We start from the raw sequence: 21400 nt of genomic DNA on the forward strand, positions 1-21400 counted from the left end.
TAAATTTGTAGCAGAATGAAAAGAACCAGACCACTGACGTTCAAACCTATCCATCAGTCCACTATGCAGCCTCCCTAAAGTAAAGGCTCTTGCTTTTACACAAAAGGAAATCTGAATAAACATATTTGTTTTGAACAGACTTGCCAATTTTTTTCAGTATTGTCTGACTGTATAATTTCTGCATTTTGTACCACCCACCAAAAAGGCTGCAAGGGAATACAGACAACTAGTTTGAGTCTACACCTTCTTAACTGTCCCATGACTTTATATGGAAAGCCTATACTTCATTTTCATATGTCCCTGTCTTGAACTGATTGACAACAGATGTTCATTCAATAGTATGTATCTACAATGGACAGCACTACACTAGTCTTACTAGCAACATGCAGTTCTTGCAAAATTTATGGAAAGCTCCTATAGAGTATGACAAAATAAACATCATGAATGATCTCTATGCAGGATTAAGGGAAAAAATATTTAAAGAGAGTGACAAAAACAAAAGGCTAATCAGTTGCTATGTATTTCCCTTTTTAATTTGATTTTCAAGTTTCTGTAAGTGTGTTAGAAAAACAGACTTTAACAAAAAGATACTTCTAGAGTTATACCTTCACAACTACTTTGAAACACAAATGAAAACATAGGAAAGTCCACAATAAATGGCATAATAACAGCCTTCATTAAAATTGGGTTTAGACTTGATATCTGCAAGAACTATTCTTAATTCAATTCTGAAATATTTAATCTGAAAAATAAAGTCTAAAGAGCTACCACAGAACACTGTTTTGACATCGGAGAGAATATTTCAAACTGATGTAACAAAGAAAACTCAAAGATCTGCCTAACCGCTTGTTTGCTCCCCCAAATAAATGGAAGCAAAAGAAAGATGTTTCAATTTACTATAATATTACAGCCCAGAATATATTTGTACTTCCAAAATTTGGGATAATGTATTATTTACCTTCCTTTTCCAAACCAGTTGCCAATACATGTAACGACACTCGGCCAGCCAGTAGTTTGCACCAACCCATTAGCTATCTGAAAGTATATAAAAATAACAATAAATAAACATACTCCAAAATAAGTGAGGTTCCTACACAATTCCCGACGAGTTGAGAAAATAAACCTACACAAATCGTTGGGATTTACAAATTTAGTGGTGGGTTTTTAAAGCAGTCTTTTCCAATAATAACCAAGTTGCAACATTTTGCAGAGATTCTTCCCTCTACCTACATCTCCCCAGCTACCTTATGATTTAACACACAAAACACAAAATCAATCACATGCTTACCAAAAAACCACACTGCACTCACCTCAACAGAGAAACAAATTCCCCATGCTCAAACAGAACTATAGCACTTATCTCAATTTGAACATACTCCAAAGCATGTTTGCAATCAAAGCCAGGAAAAAGAAAACTGTAGGGGAGACTGAGTAACTTTGCACATTAATTTTAAATGCTTAACAGACAACTGGTAAATAAACTGAGAGGAAAAACTTCACTCACTATAATCAGGCTGAAGACAAAACTATTTCAGCCTCTGTGTTTCAGAGATCATAATCCTTACTCAACGCCAAAAAACTATCCAGAATTAAACATTAGCACAAGGATCACAATGCAATAATTCACATCAACAATAAGCATTTGAACATGCAGCAGAAAAACCTCACTCTAGCCAACAAAACCCAATCAGGCTGGAGGTGCAAGACCACCCATGGCATTACAGGACTTGCTGACAACTTCACCTGGTAGATATAGTTAGCTTAACCCTTAAGGAGCCAGCTCCTGTCTTGAGAAACCACATAAACCAGGAGCACTAGGGCAGTGACATGGTTAAGTGGATAACTTGGTGAAATGGTTATAACAGCCTGCAGTACCCAAGTCAGTATCACTGCATGCCTTGTTGCACAATGCCATGCAAACTTGCCTGTGGTGAAAGTGCTACTGCAATAACACAAAGAGAGCAGTAGTGCAAGGTGCAGACCTATCCAAAATGACTCAGAAGTGCTAACCATATCCTGGTCCTGGCTTAAATTCCAGTTTAGGTCAATGGCAAATATGCTTGTGACACCTGATTAGATTTACAAATGCTCTAAAAAATCCCAAACAATCAATTTTGTTAAAGAAGCTGCCTGTTTTCAGCCACACCAATGTGGGAGACTGTTCATCATTAGCAGTACAAATGTAATTTTTCTGCAGAGGAAGCCAGGATGCATCACTCAGGTCTTGGCAGACTGACAAAAGCAAATACATTTGTTTTAGAACTCACCCACATTAAAGTTTGCAAAGATTTGATCACTGATTTTACGCAGACTGAAACACACTCATTTGTTTCCAAAGACATTTTTCACCAAAAAAACGTGTTTCAAGAAAACCCCACAAGCTTGGTGCTATCCTCTCTTCTACTTCTGCTTGTCATCAACAATGTATACCAGCATTTACATCCAACCACTAATCACTGTTTACAACTGAAAAAGTCTAATGCAAACCCAAACAGCACCATGGAAACTCAAGAGTAACTAAATAACATTATGCCTACCTGAGCCATTATGTAAAACCACAGACTATGTATATTATAGAAATAACCCAATCCAAACATTGCAGTGAAGAATCCGCTAGCGAGCATCCCGACGGTCAGATAGTACCGGATAGGTAACCGCTCTCCTATTATTCCACTTGGAATGTGGAAGGAAATAAAAAGAAAGGTAATAATTAAAAATGAGATCATACCCCAAGCCTTCACAGAAAAAAAATACTTTGCTGTTCCTTAATTGTTTAATTCTGGTTAAGGATAAACTTTACTGGTAACTGCTGTTTTCCTTCGCAGCAACAAATGAGAAATTTTTAGCACTTGCCAGAAAAAAAACCCCTCAATCATTTCACGTTCACTAATTTCCAGGTGCTGACACCTGGACAACCACCTTTCAGGGAGATAGTCTCCTGGAACACACTGGAGGCCATCTGCTTGTGGAGTTACTTTCCAACTGGCCTGTAAGGTGGGACGTATCTCTAGCCATTTCAAGTGAGACTCGTCCCCCTTGCTAATGATTCCAGTTATGATGGTTCCTAACCAGTCTATTGACTATTTTTATTAGTCAATAAAAATAAGCCTCTCCAAACATCAGCTAGTGCTGATGCTAATGCTTACATATTAAGATGTGTACAGTATTATTTTTTTAGGAGGTGTCTGCTTCTGTCCTGACCATAATGGAAGCCAGGAAAATCAGTTTAGTCTACATGTGGAAGTTGGAGCCTGATACAAGTTTGAGGACAGGTATTCCAGCATATATTCCTTCATCACCCATATGAAGAAAAGACAAACTAGACTGCAAGTTGGAAAGCATTCCAGCATGAGGCAGTCAGGATGGGTGCAGGTAAGAAGCTTTCTAAACATCAACATGTATGATACCACTGGGGACTCAGAATGATGGTTTTTTTCTCCTCAGCAACCAAGATCTTACTCTCTTCACCAGCAACTTTATAGTAGGAAAGGACAATATCTCAGAAGTAGTAGAGCCTCAGAAATTAACAGCAACATAAAGCAGGTTTCCAAGAGAGTGAGGATTACCTTAGATACATTCCAATTGCATATGCACACAGAAACGAGTAATCCAGTGCTCCCAGTAACTGTTTGTAGTTGTTCTTATCTAAGAATAATTTTCAAAGCAAATTATCAGTTTAAATGTACCGATAACTTCCCAACCATTTTTAGATATTACAAGAAAATTATTAGTGAAAATTTACTGACATTTAATTTTCTATAGGCACTTTCAGACTTCAGTATAAAATTTGCAAAACATTAAAAAAAAAAATCCCCTTAATAGCTGACTCTTTTGCCTGCAACATGCTTGGAAAAAACTGGTAGTATTTTCTAGTCTAGAGTGCCAATCCAAAGGGGCAGCTTTGCAGTAATCTGTGTGTTCATGGAAAAAGGAGGACACTGGAGCTCAGAAGCCTCTGTTAAGAAATCTAAGTAATGTTTTAGACAAGCAAACTCAGCCTCCCCTTGGTCCAGAGACAAGGAACATCAACCAAGTTTGATTGCATTGCAATACATTTGGAAACCTGTGAGATTAAATAATTTCAGAAGACTGCTTACCTTGCAGCAGGCAGTTGATACACAGAATTTTGTTCACAGAAACACTGACCTCAGACCTTTAATTACCTTTGAACAGAGTAGGATTTTTTTTATTGCTAATAAAAGAATAATTATAATGTATGGCTAGGTGGACTGGAGTGGACTGTCACAGTGACAGAATGGACTACTCCACTGATGTGCTTGGTAGTGATAGAAGTGTCAAGGAATGATTCAAAACCTCTATTACACTCAAATACAATTAAATTCAATTTTAATTTTAAGTGGGCAAATATTTTTTCTATTTAAGTGAAAAGCTATGTTCACAAGCTATTCAGAGAGCTGAAAACTCTACTCTGCAATAAAGTCTCTCATTTTTCTCCATTAAAATGGGGAGAAAAATATTCTTTCTGATAGAATAGGACTCTGAAAAGTTCCAATTTAGATAAACACCAAGTGACTACATTTAAATGATTGCTGGACCTTGAATTAAATGAGTAGAAAATTATAATTTTTTTTTATTCTTCACCCTTGTTTTCTTTAATATACAAATTTCATTTTCTGACTGGAAACCAAAGTCATGAAACTATCACATGTAGGTGTAGCATGTAAAATAATGTCCATTCTTTAAGCGACTTGCAGTAGGGAACACATCACAAGGTAAGTCACAACTTTCTTTAAAAACCCAATGAGAATATGGAAAAAAACCCACCCCTCCCATACACGTATCCTGAATCCTCCACACACGAAAAAGAAACAGCAAGAGGCAAATAATGTATTTATATCAGTTTGTTAGTAGGAAAAAAAACCCCACAAACCCAAACAAAAACAGACAAAAACAACCCTTACCAAATGGCTCCCAACCACACTGAGATACATTAGATGTTTTTTTGACAAGCTGAATCTGGGCAGCATATTCTTTGTCGGAGCTAAGTTCAACTTCATGCAAGGCAGCACAATGCTTATGCAGTTCTCCCTGATATAGAAAGAAAATTTGAAAATGGAAAATTCACTTGAGACTGTTAATTGCCATATAGCAAGGAATTAAACTATTTTAGCTCTTATCAACCTGTGTCAAACCCACTGAAATCAGCAAAATTGTTAGCCATTATTAATTGCTTGGTATTCTGCTGGATGAAACCACCACTACATGAAAGAGCAATTATGTGGTTAGAAGCAACATGGTATAGCAAGCTGGTGTTTCAGATGCTGCAGAATTTCAAAATTCTTCATTAACATCACACTACTTTGCCCACTGTCACTCATCAGTTATAAACAACACAGCCCTGGGGGCTTGATTTGTGTTTGGAAATTTATGGAGGCCAAAGATTAAACTAACAAACCTTGAATTAGATAATATTTTGCCACCAGCTTTACTGGGAACAGTCCCAAGTGCACAGACAACTATGACTATGATGCTCAACAGTATTGGGAACAGTCTTGTAGAATTTTACCATGTTTTATTTACCAGTTACGAGCAACTTTTCTCAAACATGAATGTAAATTCATTCACATGAATTAAGTGTAAGTATAGCTGTTTCAAGTTGTAAAACCAGAGATTACATGTACGTGCAGTATTCTAGGTGTGGCCTCACTAATGTTTATCAAGTAAATGTCACTTCATACTAGCTTTATCAGTTTTTCATCTTTTAAACCATGGCAAGTTAAAGTTTAACTCTGCCTTTCAGAAAAGGAAATCCTTAAGAAGATTACCACTTCCGTGTTTGACAGGAGAAGAAGGATGTTTAAACAAGGATGCAACATTGCTTACCTTAACTATACTAATAGGTTTCCTTGATAAATGGAAGCTGGCATACAACAAGAAAGTAAGAGAGAAAATGAAGGCTCTATACCTACAATATAAGAAAAAAAAAAAAGAGAGTATTTGAAACTTGTTTTGTTCAGAATTACTTTGAGCACTAAGTTACATTAGAGAAGTCACTAGTAAACTTTAAATAGCAGAAGACAACTTTTTTTCATGTTCTCTGAAGAAACACCCTAGCACTTACACTGCTTTACAACATTTGCTTTGATTTGGCTTTGGGAAGGAGCTTGGTAGCACAGAGGTACAGACAGGACAACGTGGAAGGGCTCTGGAGTCCACAGCGTTGATACGCCTTGTGTGCAACCTACCCTTGAGAGCTACTAAAAGACAGTTCAAAATTAAACATACTGTTAGTCAGATTTCACATTTCCCTGCCTCATCTGTTTTTCTGGTACAATTAGGACAAATGATAGCTCTGTGAACTGTCAGTCTGACTATTCTGGCTTATTCTTTCTTTCCTTACTGCTCTTAGGATTTTGCTTCGCTTCTGCCATCCTCTTTAACAACAGAAATCAGCCATTTCTGCACACAGACAGGGGACTGACACTGCCTCTGTCTGCTGTCAGCTGGAACACATAAACATAACTAAATTTTGGGATTGGGAAGGAATTTTCCCTTGTACCTCACTGGCATCCTTGAGTCTTTCTCTGTGGTTCATCTGAATTAAAAGGCTTTTCTCTATGGTGACCAGTGATAGGACAAGGGGTAATGGGTGTAAGTTGGAGCATAGGAGGTTCAAGTTGAATATCAGAAAGAATTTTTTTACTGTAAGGGTGACAGAGCCCTGGAACAGGCTGCCCAGGGGGGTTGTGGAGTCTCCTTCACTGGAGACATTCAAAACCCGCCTGGACACGTTCCTAGGCGATGTACTCTAGGGGGCCCTGCTCTGGCAGGGGGGGTTGGACTAGATGATCTTTCGAGGTCCCTTCCAACCCCTAGGATTCTATGATTCTATGATTCTATGATCTTCCTTGCAAGCTTTAAACAAAGATAACAATCTGATCTATTCTACTCACTACCTGAAGCACAGTGTAGTTGTTAAGGGAGAGTGCTTTGTGGATTTTTGCTTAAAACAATGCAGAGACCAGAGTGTAGATACTGGTCCCTTCTAGCTTTGATCTTTAAATTAACACCTGTAAATAAAAGTAAATATATAAAAAGATTTGACATCATGCAGCCTGTTTTGGTCCCTAATTTTTAATCAACCTTATCCCATAATTTTTGCCTTATAAATGTTGATATAACAAGGGATTTGATTTCTATTTCTGGCTTATTCATAGAGACATTAAAAAACCAATAATAGTGAGTTATCTAGTGAGTTATTTACTACCACACTGAAAACATCTTCACAGTGATAACACTGAAATGACTGTCTGTGCTGCTCTACTACAAAAACATGTGATAAAATTGCTCAAATGGGAAGTGCTTGGCCTTTCATTTGTTATTTTTTGTTATTTACAGACAATTGACTCTGTATTTCGTCTCAGAAGAACTCACAAGAACTGATGCCATCCAACTTCTAGGATTCATTTTCCTAAAGCAAAGAGTTTTTTTGTTTACTTTGTTTTAAATATTACCGCAGCAAGAACTAAAACTGTAATTCTACAACTATATATTATGCATCAAATTATGGGGTAGAAAATACACTTCTGGTTAAGGAAAGAAAACTAACCTCAAGCATTCCTCCCATCTAAGAGTCTGAAAATAAAAATCTGAAATTTATCCTTTGAAAGGACATACTTTGCAAAGGATAAAAGGCTTTATTTTTTAGCACACTTGACGTGTAAGGGTCTGTTTGAGTCCCCCCAAACAAGTACCTCCCTTTTTAATGTCAGTAATATTTATTTATTATGTAACTATGTTTTCTTAATGTTTACATTAAACCATGAAAAAGCAAAAATAGAACATAGCAACAGTATCTATTTTCCTAGATAAAAACTCACATTGTCCAAAGCAAAAATCACCACCATATTTCAAGTCTTACCACTGATCTCGTGAAAATGAAGTGATAAAGCGGATCCCAGGAGGAAGCTGAGCCATCTACCCTACAGCTGGTATCAAATTTTAGGCAACACAATTACACACTTGTAACAGTGTTCTCTGTTCTTCAGAATGTGGGGTAAAAATCCTCCCAAAGCCGTGCAATGGTAGCCTGTTAACAAATGGGGAAGATACGTTGCTGAGTTGATCTCTCTGTAGGTTTTTTCTTATACCTTTAGTCACGACGTGGCAAATTCTTCAGTCTGCTTTTTTTAACTGCTGATCTTCAAATGAGAGAAGCTGGTAAGTAAATATTCTTATCAAGTTATTGTAATATTTTCTAATAATAACATTTGAATTAGCTATTATCTATTTCAGAGCCAAGTAACGACCATAAATAACCATCCAGACACAAAAGTGTAACAGAGAACTTCAACCCAATGTATATTGAAGCCCTTTTCTGAATTTTATAATGTATGCTCTATTTTGAGAAGTCAGCACAGCATAAAGCAGAGGGGGGCACAAGGCAAAGATGCACTTAGAACATGATTCAAAGCCAGCTGACACCAAAATGCTCTGCTTTTATTGCAGAAAGACTACAAATAGACAATTCCCCACCTTACAAAATTCTATTTTAACACATCAGAAATAATCACGAGGTTGAAATTTGTTCCAAAATGGCTGTAGTGTTTTTCACCTTGGAACAGACACTTTCAGCTTGACAGTGGGTGCAGGCCCTATTTGCCTGTCCCAGTATCAGCACTGAACAAACCACTACGTTGTCAGGGTAAAAGGAAAACAAGTTTTTCACCAGTTGAGCTCTCTACACCAGCTCAGCCAACACCAGGGAGAAGTCAGGCTCTTGTGTCTACATGGCATGCAGGAAAAGAGACTTTAGCAGCATCAGTTCAGTCGTTTGAAATCTCAAAAGAGTTCCTCACATTTCTTGACATTTTGGCCAAAGCCACTCAACAGAAAAAGATGCACAGTCTCTAGCACACACCCCCCAAGAGGAACCAGAGGCACTGTTATTTCCCAGCAAGCCCAAGCCAGCTGTTGAGTAAGGTGACAAAAGGAACTGCAGACAAAAGGTGTGACTGCAACTCATGCATGCAAACCAAGCCTCCCCTGGGTGCTCACAGCAGAGCCTCCCCAGCAGGATGCCAAATTACACACCAGGATCTGCAACTTAACCACCCTTAACCTCCTGGCAGCCCAGCTAGTGGGGCTTACAGTCAGCACCAGCCACTGCCATTCTCCTGACAGGAAGCTGGCAGAATGTAGGACTAGGTCTCCTGGTGAACAACAGGAGGAGAGCTAAAGCAAAATCTCCTTTGAGGAGAACACACCTGCCAAGACCAAAGGTTTGTCTTACCCAGGAAATTTTAGGTGCTGCCCCAGGGCAGGCAAAGGTTTGAGTCTCACTCATGTTATTCCCCCATCTTAGTATAGAAATCAAAACTACTACTCAGTCATCTAAGTATCAACACCAAACAGCATCCGCTGTGTCGAAATTGGCAACTTGAAAGCTTCGTTGTCCACATAGGCTTTTTCCCCAAAAATGGAGGAAAGCTACCACCTCTCCACATACCAGAGTAGCCTATCAAAAGGTCAAGGGTCTGCTACCTTAAGCTACATTTTTTCCATTCCTTTAAGTTTTCCACAGTGGCCTGGTGCAGTTTGACACCTTGCTCCCCTAAAAGTGAATTGACTTGCAAATCTTGTTTGGCATGTTTCACCTCCATCCCCTGAATCAGATAACTGGTTGTGCAATTAATCAGCAAACCCCATAATCATTCCCAATGAGTTTCCTACCTCCTCTCTGAGGCTGCTGGGATTAGGGAAAGTACAACTGTCCTCCCACCCCCAGCTTCAGGTCCCAAACTCCCTCTGAGTCAGACCTTGCAGTCCTGCACAGATCATTCAAGTGGCTGGTCCATCAGAAATTCTGTCCTGAAAAACAGCTGATCAACAGCTGATTATTAACTCACACTGTAGCCACAAAACCTGCTACACGGGATGAATATGAAGCAGTAAGACCATAAAGGTAGGGAGGACAGGTGAGACTGCCCCTTACAGCCATGGCAAGATAGTTCAGTCACCTGAACTCTAATTTCAACCCAACAACTGCTTGTCAATAATTTTCTGCTTCGTTTAAACAAGCTGTAAATAGTGCCAGTGGAAGAAAAGTAAAAACCAAAAGAGGTGGGCACAAGCAGCCAAGAGAAGGAGTGTAACAGACCTGTTTCAGGGTGATCCTAAACCCCATTTCCCCTCTCTTACAGCTATCAGTAACACCAAAGTTATCATTTAATTGACTATATTTTAAGTGAGGTGATATCGACTGGGAAAAAAAGTGATATCCACTGGGAAAAAAAATGGTATCTACTGGGAAAAAAAATGGTATCTACTGGGAAAACAAGCAAAGGCCAGCAAACAGTGAATTCTGAGGTCATAAGCCTCTTTAAGTGGTTTCCTTAAAATATAACGTGACAAGGTGATTGTCATTGCAGGAAAGTAATTGTTTAGCAGGTTATTATTTAACAGCTTTAGTGTAAGCAGAAAAACTTCACACATTTTACATAAGGTTTCAGGGCTAAGTGGTCACACAAGATTGCACATCTATGCACCTGCTCTAGAGATCATACTCCACCACCACTCCTAACAGCACATCCTGCCGTAAATCCAGAGTGACAGATGACTGGACTACCAGCAGCACGTAGAGAACTGCACCCTCACTCTATTTACCATTGTTTTCCACCCAAACTTTTTACTTCTCTTTCATGCTTTTGACTGTGCTGGCTGAAACAAAGTTCCCTGCCTGTTTCAGGGCATTTGTGACAGGCCTTTACCACTGCTAACAACACTACCAACCTTGCCACAGCTGTGCTGAGCACTGGAGGGAGAGCCTGAAGCTCCTGCCTGGTTGAGACACAGCATCCCTGGAGAGTAGACATTAATTCTGTGTATGTATAAACAGCGAGTAATGCAAGTCCCCATCAGGATGCCCTTAAGGACTCAAAAAGGCCTTTTAACGCACAATGTGTGGATCAAATACATATTGTGCTAAATATCCCAGCAGCTCAGCACCTGAGCCATAAACAACCAAATCCTATCAGCTGATCACATTCCTCCCTCTAAGTACAGAAAGTGGAAAACAGTTAAACCTGGTTTAACAACGGGGGGCAACAGTCCTTACGAACACCCAGCGACCCACATACCTACATCCCGGGCCCTTGCACCACACCGGGAGCTACCGCATCACCCAATGACCCGGTGGGTTTATCACCCACCCTAAACCTCCATCCAGGCCCAGCGCTGCACACCCTCACCCTGCGGGGCCAGCCCGGCAGCCAGGCGGCCTTCCCCCGCGGTACGAGGTGCTGCGGCCTCCGGGAGCCTCCGCGGGGAGGTTTCCAGCGGGTCAGTGCCAGCCCAGGGCACCGGTCTCTGCCTCCGGGGGTTACAAAGTGCTCGGCGTGCCCCTGCCTGCACGCCCCGCACCCTGAAAGGCAGAAGCCGGCGGCTGCCCCGCCGCTACCACACACACCCGGAGGGGCTCCCAAAACAACCCGGTCCGGGGCCTGACCGCGCCGGCTGGGGTGGGGGAAGGGGGGGCTCACAGCAAACCCAGCCTCAAAGAAATAGAAGGGGAAAAGCAAGACAAAAGGTGAAGTAAATGGGTGGCCGAGGAGATGAACGCCTGAGCCCCCGCACCACCGCTTCCCACTGCCTTCGGCAGAGAACCGGCATCGCCGCGCCCGCGCTACCCCCGCCCGGCCGCCGCCCCCCAGCAGTCCGCAGGGGAAGGGGCCGCCGCCGCACAGGCGGGAAGCGGCAGCGACGCCCCCGCTCCGCCCCCGCAGCGGGCACGGCAGGTGCACGGCGGCCGCCCCCCGCCCGCTGGCTGCCCACCCGCCACCGTAGCTCTCTCACCCTCCCGCCGCCGGTAGCTTCCTGCTTCCTGCCTGGCCTGCGCTACGCCGAGCCGAGCCGAGCGGCCGGGCGGCTGTCCGCAGCCGCGCCCGGCCGCGGGAGCTTCCCGACGGGACCGGTCCGCCCGGGCCCCTCCCCGCCGCGCCGTGCGGCGGAGGACGAGGAGGAGGGCGCCCCACGCTGGCGGGGCGAGCCGGACCGAGCCACGGCTGGGCTCAGCGCAGCACGGCTCAGCTGACAGCACCGGGGCGGGCCGGTCCGTGGGCCGGTCTCTAGCGGTAGCGCGCCCCGTGGAGGCTCCGTCCCGCTTCTGTAAGCGGGTTGAAGCCTGCCACGGCCACCGCTGCCCCTGGGCCGGGCCGGCCCGGCCTTCCGCGCCGGCAGCCGCTCCCTGGGCTGAGGGGGCGACGGCGGCTCCTCGGCGGGGTCCCGCCCCCGGCCTGCTGCGGAGAGAGAAGCCGCTCCTTGGGCCGGTGCTGCCCGCTGTCTCCGCCGACCCACCTGTCATCTCGGCGGCCTCTCCTCCTCCCGGCGCCCCTGAGGGGCGGCCCGGCATCGCCAGCGCGACCCTGAGCAGGCCGCCGGCCCGGGTATTTCGCGAAGGAAATTCGCATTAAGAAAACACACGCCGGGTCATCTGAAAACTGACAGGAAGAGAAAAAATGTTTTGGGGTTTTTTTGGTTTGTTTTGGTTTTTTGTTTGGGGTTTGTTTTTTTTTTTTTTTGGGTGGTGGTGGTGGTTTTTTCCCCCTTTTTTTCTGGTCCTGCAGTGCGTTTTTATTTTTGGCAACTTCAGTTCTCAAGTTATTTATGTAAATGCATACTTCAAGCTGCAAGTGTATTTCTTTATCGTGATATCACCTCACTAGTGCTGGTGATGCTGCACTTTTTATTTATTTGTGATTTCTATCCAGAACTGTGTAGCTGCTAATAGTTACCTCATGCAGGTCTTAGTTTATCTGCACGACTGCTTGTCTTTTCTATTGTGTCTGCCTGGCACAAGAAACCCACTTTGGGTACTCACTTAAATGTCCAGGTTTATTTTATATCTTCCCCCTCATCTTGCATTGGCTGTGCCAGTAGTACCACTAAAATAAACTCCTTAAGTCCCAGTTTGATAGTACTTAGGCCCCACATTTCAAACACAGGAGTGCTCAGCTTTGCAGCACAATCTTAGTAGCATCTTTGCTTTATCCCACTCAATAAGCAAGCTCTTCTCCCTTACAATAATGTTTGCTCTCAGCCCTGCACCAGACTGTTTCAGATGCAGGTGGATGCTACACAATCTCCTGCTTTTCAGCTTGTCACTGGCAGATGTTGATTCCTGCTCAGGCTCACTTCCTTGTAGGAGGGATTTTTAAGTAGTGAATTGGAGGCTAAAAGAAGTTTTCACATCACCTCTACAAATGCTACTAAGTTCTTACTTGAAAAACTTGTTTAGCATCACTCTTACCTTATGATTTTGGCTCACAGATAACAGGTGATGCCCATATTCAGCATCAAAAGGTCTTGAATTATTACAATTTTTACAGAGCTGTCCTGCAGTATAAGACTACACTTACATTCAGTGCCTCAGGGAAATGACAGTGCATAGTTGCTTTTTGACAATACAGTGCTGTGTCTCTTGAATTCAAAAGAAAAATCATCTCCCAAATCCCTATCAGCTGGGCTGAAATGGCTGATGCCCTGGGCAGCAAGGCTAAGTTTAGAAACTCTTATAACACTCGGAGTTGGAGTGCAAACAAGCATGTCCCAGAGCTGCTTTAGCTCCCCACATTTACTGTATGATGGTGAATGAATGAAACGAGGAAGGGCTTTGAGCCTCTTAATTCTTCTGATGAGGCTTATCATGGAAATGCCGTTGTCTTACAGAGAGGGCGTTTGTTCCCTGGGGTGCAAAAGCACATGCTAACATCAGATAGAGATGGGACAATTACAGCCAGAGCAGAACATCTGTGTATGTTGATGCTTGTGATTTCTGCTGCAACAAGCACTTAGTATAGATAAATCTAGACAAGGGATGTTCCTCCAAGAGCAGTGATTTGCAGGAATTATGTGGTTGCACTTGGAAGGCATCCAGGCAGTGTCTGTTCTGACTGGGGTGCATGCACACACAAATGAAGATTTAGTCTCTTTACAGTAGAAAAGGTCAGACCTACCACAGTGTATTTATATGTATATATTATTAGTGTATTTTTATGTATATATAATTAATATTATTATATATTACTATGTATATATTATATTATATATTGTTATTATATCATCCTAAATGACCACAAAAATTATCATCATCTTGAAGGATCCTCACATTTTTTTAAACTGGTATTGGCTTGGCCTTTTAAAAATACCTTAAAGAATTTAACCTTGCTTGAGTAAGGTTACAAGCAACTTGCAGAAAAGGACAAGCCGAACAGCCAACAGAAAGACCTGGTATTTTTCCTACCTAAAAGTTGAACCTTCAGGTTCCATTAATATAAAGGTCCCTCCTAATCTATTCCCCTAACATCACTGAAACCTGGCTGCCACCCTTGGCACAGCTGCTCTCTCTGCTATGCCAGTGCTGGTCACCAGCAGCTACAGTGGCCAGAAGCCATCAAATAAATCACACAGATAGGAGGGACAGCACTGCTGGTTGCACAAGAGCCTGCTGGTGTAGGGTATCAGGGAAAGGCCAAAGGTCCACTGGGGAAAAAGGAGGTCTACAGCCAAAAAAACAGAACACACAAAAAAAAAATTGTTTTGAACATATGTTAATCTAGTGCCTCACAGAAAATAAGAGAAAGGACATTTTGCCAGTTCCCTTGCAGGAGGAAATAAAAATTAAGGTCCAGTGAATTACCATGTTGGGTATCAAGTGTGGCAGCTGCTTGGCTTTCTAAGTCTCTAGCAATATTTATACTAGAGGAAACAGAAAAGGGTGTGTTCTTTTTTGCAAAACCATCTTTACGGCAGTAAAGATGCATGCACTGACAGATGCTTATGTATGCTTCTGCTGGCACTTCTCTCAAAGAAGATAATCTAATTTCCTGGTTGACAGTTATATTTTTCTTCTGCTGAACAAGAGCAGTGTTCTTACCTCCTCGAGACCTGATGTAGCGAATCACTTTGAGGTCAGGGAGTGTCAGCACAGTGTTTCCTTTGCTGGATAGGTGATGCTGGCTGAGCAGAGGTCTTAACACAGGCTATTGCATCCTTTACCTGATGAATGTATTTATTTTCTTTCCAGTAAATAGCACAAGTATGTTCTATGATTCATAAGTGTACAGATGGAAGAGACTAATCTGTTTAGCCACTGAGTGGTCTCTTTGTTCCAGGGGATTAGAAAAGTTCACAACTTCCTTATATAATAACGGGATGTTGAATATTATTTTACTATTTAAAAATCAATATTTACTTAGACTGTATTCCACACAAATAGCAGGATTCCAAGGCTTATATTTACCTTTATTAGTTTTACATGCTTTATTTTCCCAACAGAGCAGCTGGGATATTGTATAAACAGTTATCATCAAGGCTGGGTGCCATCCAAAGGTAATCTGCCATCGAGCTTCAGCAGACAAAAAAAAAAAAAAAAAAAAAAATCAAAAGAAAAGCAAAAAAAGAAAGAGGCTGTGAAGGGTACGCCCATAGGGTTGGGAGTAGACAGGTATAGCCCTGATGCAGCCACTTGGAAAGGGCTGGAAGTAAGCCAGATGTGGTCTGGAAGCATATGTACAGTATGTCCTGCCTTTTAATGGGAAATTTCAGTGCCGGCAGAGTGCCACACTAATATGACTACATGCTTTCCAGACTGGTACTTTCATCACATCTAGCTTGCCAGAAATCTAGTGAGAAACACCAGCCCATAGCTTTAGGAAAAGAGATTGTTGGACAAGGCCACTGCGCCCACACAGCCTTTTCCCCAGCCAGAGTAGGCTGGTACCTGAGTACTAAAGGCTGCTTAGGAAGAAAAAAAATCAACAGCAAGTGGAATGTGTGGGTTGGGAGGGCAGAAAACTGCCTTCAGGCCTCCTGCATAAATATAGATATTGCTCTGAGTGCAGGAGATATTTAGGAATAATGGTATTTATTGGAGTTGCAATAATATTTATTGTGAGTTGCTGATCAGTCTCTTGTTCCATTCAAAAAAATGAGCTCAGCAGTGTTGACACTATGCTCTGCCTCTCCCCAAGGCTTTCCGGAAGGGTAGAGGGCTGTTAAATCAGGCTGTCTAAAGAAAGAGCTGTAAAAAAAGCAGTTATAACAAAGGTGGTTCCTTTTGAGGTAAGATCTACTGGAGAGAGTCCCAGGGAGAGCTGCTGCCTGAGACCTGTTGCTACAGGGTTGGGTGACTCCTATAATTATGTTGGAGGTTCCCTGGTTAGAGGCTCAGATCAGCACTCATACCTTCAAGCCACCTGTTCACAGAAAAATGAACAAGAATGTACTGAGAACACAGAATTAAACCAAACCAAACCAAAAAACAACAAAAACACAACTAAGCTGTGCAATTAGAAATTGATTTTGTAAGCAATATAGAGACCACTTTTTATTACAAAAGAACAACTATTTTGAGGAACTTATCTTGAAAAATTTCATTCTGCTTCCAGCAGGAAATGGGAGAGTTTATCTTATTACTTTGTCCTTATTTCTACTCTTCTTAAACTGCATGGAAAGCTGACTGGTAGAGTAACAAGATGGCTGCAGAAATAACTGCTGAAGAGTAAACAGACTGAAATAGGCAGGTAGACTACTGATAGACTTCATTTCTCCATGCATGCAGACATAATCACTGGAAAGTACTTATATTAGAAGGGAGAACTGAGGCATCTTTTAATAGAAAACAAATACCAGAACAGTTACAAATACGGTAAAACAGAAAGCAGACCAGAACCGAGCTTACACTAAAGCAATTGCCTTACAAGTCCTGTATAGGAAGATGAATTATGAAGGTATCAAGCTGGCAGGAATAAGGACACAGCAAATTAGTCCCATCTACCTCAATTGTTTGATTCTTTTCTGTTGAATTAATTCCGTGTTACCAGGTTAAGACTTGAGATGGTATGTACAAAGGGGTTGGGCTGCCTTAGCTTTATGCCAGTATAAGCTATGCCTAAATAAAGCAGCTTAAATTTGAGGTTTTGTACATTTAATGAAAAAAAAACCACTTCCAGAGAAAAGCAGAGAAAAATGTAATATTAACACTGCTTTATTCTTATACTGAAAGTAACATATTTTTTCATCCCATGAGTGCCAACTATTTTCTTGGTAGCAGTAGTAATACTGACTGTCATAAAAGTCTTGAGAAATGACATGAGCAGCAACCTCCTAAATGGAATAGAAGCAGCCTGTATATGTTTGCATTGAACTTTAGTGGAAAGGGAGATCCTGTATGCTAAAGAGAAACTTGACAATTTTCTCATATGTCTGAAGAATGTAATGCACTCTGCACTTCAAAATGAACAGTAAGGTCAGAGAAATGGGAGGCAGGGTATAAATACAACAGAATACTTTCCCTTGGACATTTTGCAGGAAGGGACCAGAGGGTTATATTTAGCAAAGATGCCTAAAAATATTGCTGGTATTTCAAGAACAGCTTTCATACAGCCTTTTCTTATCACCCAGCCTTCAGGATATCCCTATGTTACTTGTACTTGGAGGCAGTTGTGAACTGGCTGGCAAGAAAGGTCATTTACATGTTTTTCTAGCTTGCTTGTGGACACAAAAAGAGGCTAGTTTTACTTGGCATACAGGCATACTAAGCAGCTATCATTTTTCCTGTAATGGGCTTTAAAAGAGCTGTGTGGAGAGAAGCTCCTATTTTGCAAAGGATTTTAACATTTCAGCGTCTGGCTTCATTCTGAATTGGAGGAAAAAAACCCCAAAATACTGAAGTTACCCACAGTAACTGTCAGTTACTTACAGTTTTACTTACTGTAACTTCTGCTTTGTCCACTGTTTGTTCACAAAATCGAAGAAAATATTTTGTTCAAAATATTTTGAATTCTTTAAGTCTGCCTGATATTATGTATAAAGGGACCTGAAATGTTTATTCCCAAACAAGAATGCCTCTGTAGATACTATTTTTATTCCTTTATCCTGCAATTTTCCTCCAAAAGGCTGATAGAATCAGCTGGTTTATATTTAAGTTTCAGGAGAAAGAGAGTTGATTTCATGAAGTTTTTCTGACGACTCCTGTTTAAATTTTGCTGCTATCTTATACTGACCATGCAGTACATAATACTGTGGTTTTAGCTTTTATAAGAAGAAAGTTGTAAATTATCTTCTAAGCAATAACAAAATACTTCCTTGCAGATTTCTGTTCTTTAAATAGCTGCCAAAAGACATAATCTTGCCCAAGCCTTCCCTCCCCTATCAAAAGCAAAAAATGGACATTTGCATCTCTCATTTAGCCCAGAGCAATACTCAAATTGACTTGATAACCTGAGGGCTGGCCCTCTCAAAACCAGTTCTGCCAGTAATGTAATGTAAGGAAACCATCCTGTGAATCAGGTAAATCACTTCCACTCTCCATGTTAATTTTGACAGGCAGAATTTGAAAAGGCATCTCCCTAGGGCCAGGAGAAGAAAAGCTGGTTCACAGAGGCATCATTGCCCTTGGAAGAAGGATGAATGGCAGGACAGAGATCCTTGAGGGCAGGCATGCCAAAGCTGGACTCCTGTGAATGAGTTACCACCTTTACCACATCAGACCTATTTTGTGCAACCTGCTGTATTTTTAGTAACTCTTTGAAGTGAGGTGCTAATTGTTACGTGGAGGCAATCAAGTAGTACTGACATTTCTAATGTTCATTGTGCAACATGTAATTTTCAAAATTTGGCCAGTGCTGGAAGGAGTCCCTGAGGCCAGGCTGCTGCATTTTGCCTGTAAAATCTCTTCTCTGTCAAAAGTCTCCCCACTCCTAACACAAGGGTAAAGTCCAAAGAGAGCTCGGGGGCATGGCAGGCCTTAAATGTGTCTTTTGGCCGTTCCTCTCTACAAAGGATCTCTCTGGCTAAATTCAAAGTGAGGACCTGCAAAGCAGAAGAAAAGGACAGTAAGGGACACTCCTGTCTTCTGCAGGAGTCCCTTACGGGGTCCTGTGCCTAGCAGCCTTTTGCTTGCCTGTGTCACTGTCCCCTCCAGTCTGTAAGCACCTCTGGCAGCACAGTGTGTTTCTTTTTTATTTTTTTTCCCTGGAGCTCTTTATCTGTATGAGGCCTCTGGTTAATCTGCAAAGCAGGAGCTTTTCTAGGACAATTCAAAGCTATGGCATCTCCTGCCCTCTCCTGCCAGGGTGAATGGCAGTCAGTGCCAGCAGCTCCCAGCTGAACCAGCAGTAAAAGCAGAGCATATACAGCACATACACTAATCCTCACGAGCCTTTTGCCAAAGGAAATTTATGTACAAGGTCAGCAGGACATTAGGAAGCTTTATGGTTTACATTGGTCCTTGGTCAGAAAAGGACAGGATGATATCAGCCCTTCTTTCATTATAAATATACTTAAAGCTTAACTTTAATCGGATATTGAAACACCTAAATGCAAATTGAAAACCAGAAACTAAAAACCACATCCTCCTTGTAATTAACTACATGCATCCATATAAGACAGGTTTTTGGAATAAAAACTTTGAATTACGCCTCCCTTATTTAGTTTGACCTATATGATCCTGACACAGACATTTGAGCTACCTGACATCTCTAGGTGCAGAGCAGTTTAAATTTTGTGAAGGAATAGTTCCTGTCTCTTTCACAATAAAAATAAGCTATTTCTCCTTCCAACTCTCTCCTTCAGGACTCTGAAACAGTAAAACCACCAAGAGCAGCAGTGATCATTCGGGGGAGTGTCTCTGATGGCATGTCACTGAGTCCAGTCTGTGTCATGGCTGTCCATCCTGTGGACAAGTTCAAAGCCAAAAGACATATCTGGTTATTTTGCCACTGAGTTTAACAGAGTGCATCCCTCTATATGCATCCCAAACATGTTTTCCCTTACAACTCTCAGCTTCAGTATCTGCTTATAATTAGTATGCCACTCACAGACTAAGTAACCAGTTTTATAATTAGACGTATTACCTTACTGTAGATAAAAGAATTTAGACATCCTTAATTGAAAGAAGAAAGTAAGGCATTATGAAGAGTGAGAAAGGAGGAGGCACACAGACTGTGCTTCAGGTGATGTGCACTCATACCCAGTTCTGCTGGAGGTGAGTGGCTGGAGCTGTAGTTTGCATTCGCTGCAGTTACTTATTAACACTGCAGCCATTATGCAAGTTGGGCTTCCCCAGTGAAATGCTGGGGACATGCAGGGAAGAGAATGCAATTCTCTTGCAATTATGCAAGATAAACCATGCAATTATGATGTAATAAATGTATAGCTTGTTAATGCTCTGCCAGCTACCACAGTTCAATTTCAGCAGTTTTAAATTTCTCAGATAAAAAGCACTCTCAAATTAGGAACTCAGTGTTGACCCAGAAGCCCAAATGGTTTGATGGTGTTTAGCAATAGTTCTCTTCCTTTTTCATCTTTGCCCAACTAAATCCAAAAAGACACAAAAGCAACACATCTTGATACATAAATAGTCTTTATTTATTTTCTAAATACTAGGTAGATTCCCACCTATGAAAATTAATAACATTACCAGAATATATCCTTTATCTTTGTATAGGGATGACCCTGGTTTATTCTGGTTTGACCTAGAGCATAAGGTGACCTTCACCACATTTTCCAGCCACTTGTCCCTCCTTTTGCTGCCTCAGAAGCATCACCTTCTCTGCCCCTTGCTTCATCCACTAACTGCTTTTCATCACACACATCCCCCCATGGCTCCTCTCATAAAACCTCGGCCACTGGATTACTGTGCAAAGTGATCTGCCTGGCTGCTGTATCACTGTCAGGCCCCGAGTCCTGCTAAGCTTCTGCCAGCACTTTGAAGCTGCTGCTTTGCAGAGAAGTGAAGTGCCCCTGGCATTCATCATGACAACTTGTCCCCAACCCCTGCTGGAGGTGACATGAGCTAGAATGCAGTCAGCATCCACTCCCTTAGCCAAGGCAGATTTTTAGGGCATTTTCCTCTGTAAAGAATAATAAAGCACTACCTTGTATTGAGGCAAATAAGATAATTTTAGAGAGTCATTGGTTCCAAGTACTGCAGCTCGCATAAAAAATATTTAAAATATAAGTGACATGAAATGCAAAACAGATTCCTTCCTTATGGGATATTATTATTAACATGGAGCGAGGCTGACTCTGGTGTATTATCCCCTTTCCTGTTCCCTGTGAGCTGCTTTTTTCCACTCTTGTAATTTTGAGAAAGGAGAGCCCTCTTCTTGCCTCCCAGCATGGATTTAACTGTAATCGTATTAGTGCGGGAGCATCTTGACTGGCTGAGGTGACTGAGCTTGTCATCAGAGTTTTGTGGATCACTACTGAGGCTGACCAAGAAGAGGGTTTTGGAGGGTCATCATTCAGAGGTTTTCTGACATATTAAGACCATTGAGAATTATAGTTAGTAAAGGAGAAAAAAAATATTAGTGGAAGTAAAAGTTACTGTATGGGTGAAAAAAGATGCCTACGTGATGTAGAAACCTGACTGACTCGT

At 41.7% G+C, this 21400-nt stretch overlaps 1 protein-coding gene across 10 annotated transcripts in view; it reads right to left on the minus strand.

Moving 5' to 3' along the window:
• The window catches only part of SLC37A1 (solute carrier family 37 member 1), a 38044-nt gene extending 25979 nt beyond the window's left edge, over positions 1-12065 (minus strand). For 2 of the 10 annotated variants that reach the window (XR_011727559.1, XM_071752724.1), the window contains exons 1-7: positions 11815-12065; positions 7883-8162; positions 5845-5926; positions 4923-5049; positions 3567-3645; positions 2538-2673; positions 959-1035 (exon numbers count right to left, since the gene is read on the minus strand). Coding sequence is in view for 7 of the 10 variants with exons in the window: in XM_071752724.1 (XP_071608825.1) it covers positions 959-1035; positions 2538-2673; positions 3567-3645; positions 4923-5049; positions 5845-5926; positions 7883-7938 (557 nt within the window). In the remaining 3 variants the exon portion in view is untranslated. Of the gene's footprint in view, positions 1-958; positions 1036-2537; positions 2674-3566; positions 3646-4922; positions 5050-5844; positions 5927-7882; positions 8163-10752; positions 10916-11814 lie in introns of those variants that run through there. The other 8 variants (XR_011727573.1, XM_071752762.1, XR_011727569.1 and 5 more) reach the window with 6 other exon arrangements.
• Between the last annotated feature and the right edge of the window lie 9335 nt (positions 12066-21400).

Source organism: Heliangelus exortis, chromosome 1 (genome assembly GCF_036169615.1).
Source record: "Heliangelus exortis chromosome 1, bHelExo1.hap1, whole genome shotgun sequence".
Classification (NCBI taxonomy): Eukaryota; Metazoa; Chordata; class Aves; order Apodiformes; family Trochilidae; genus Heliangelus; species Heliangelus exortis.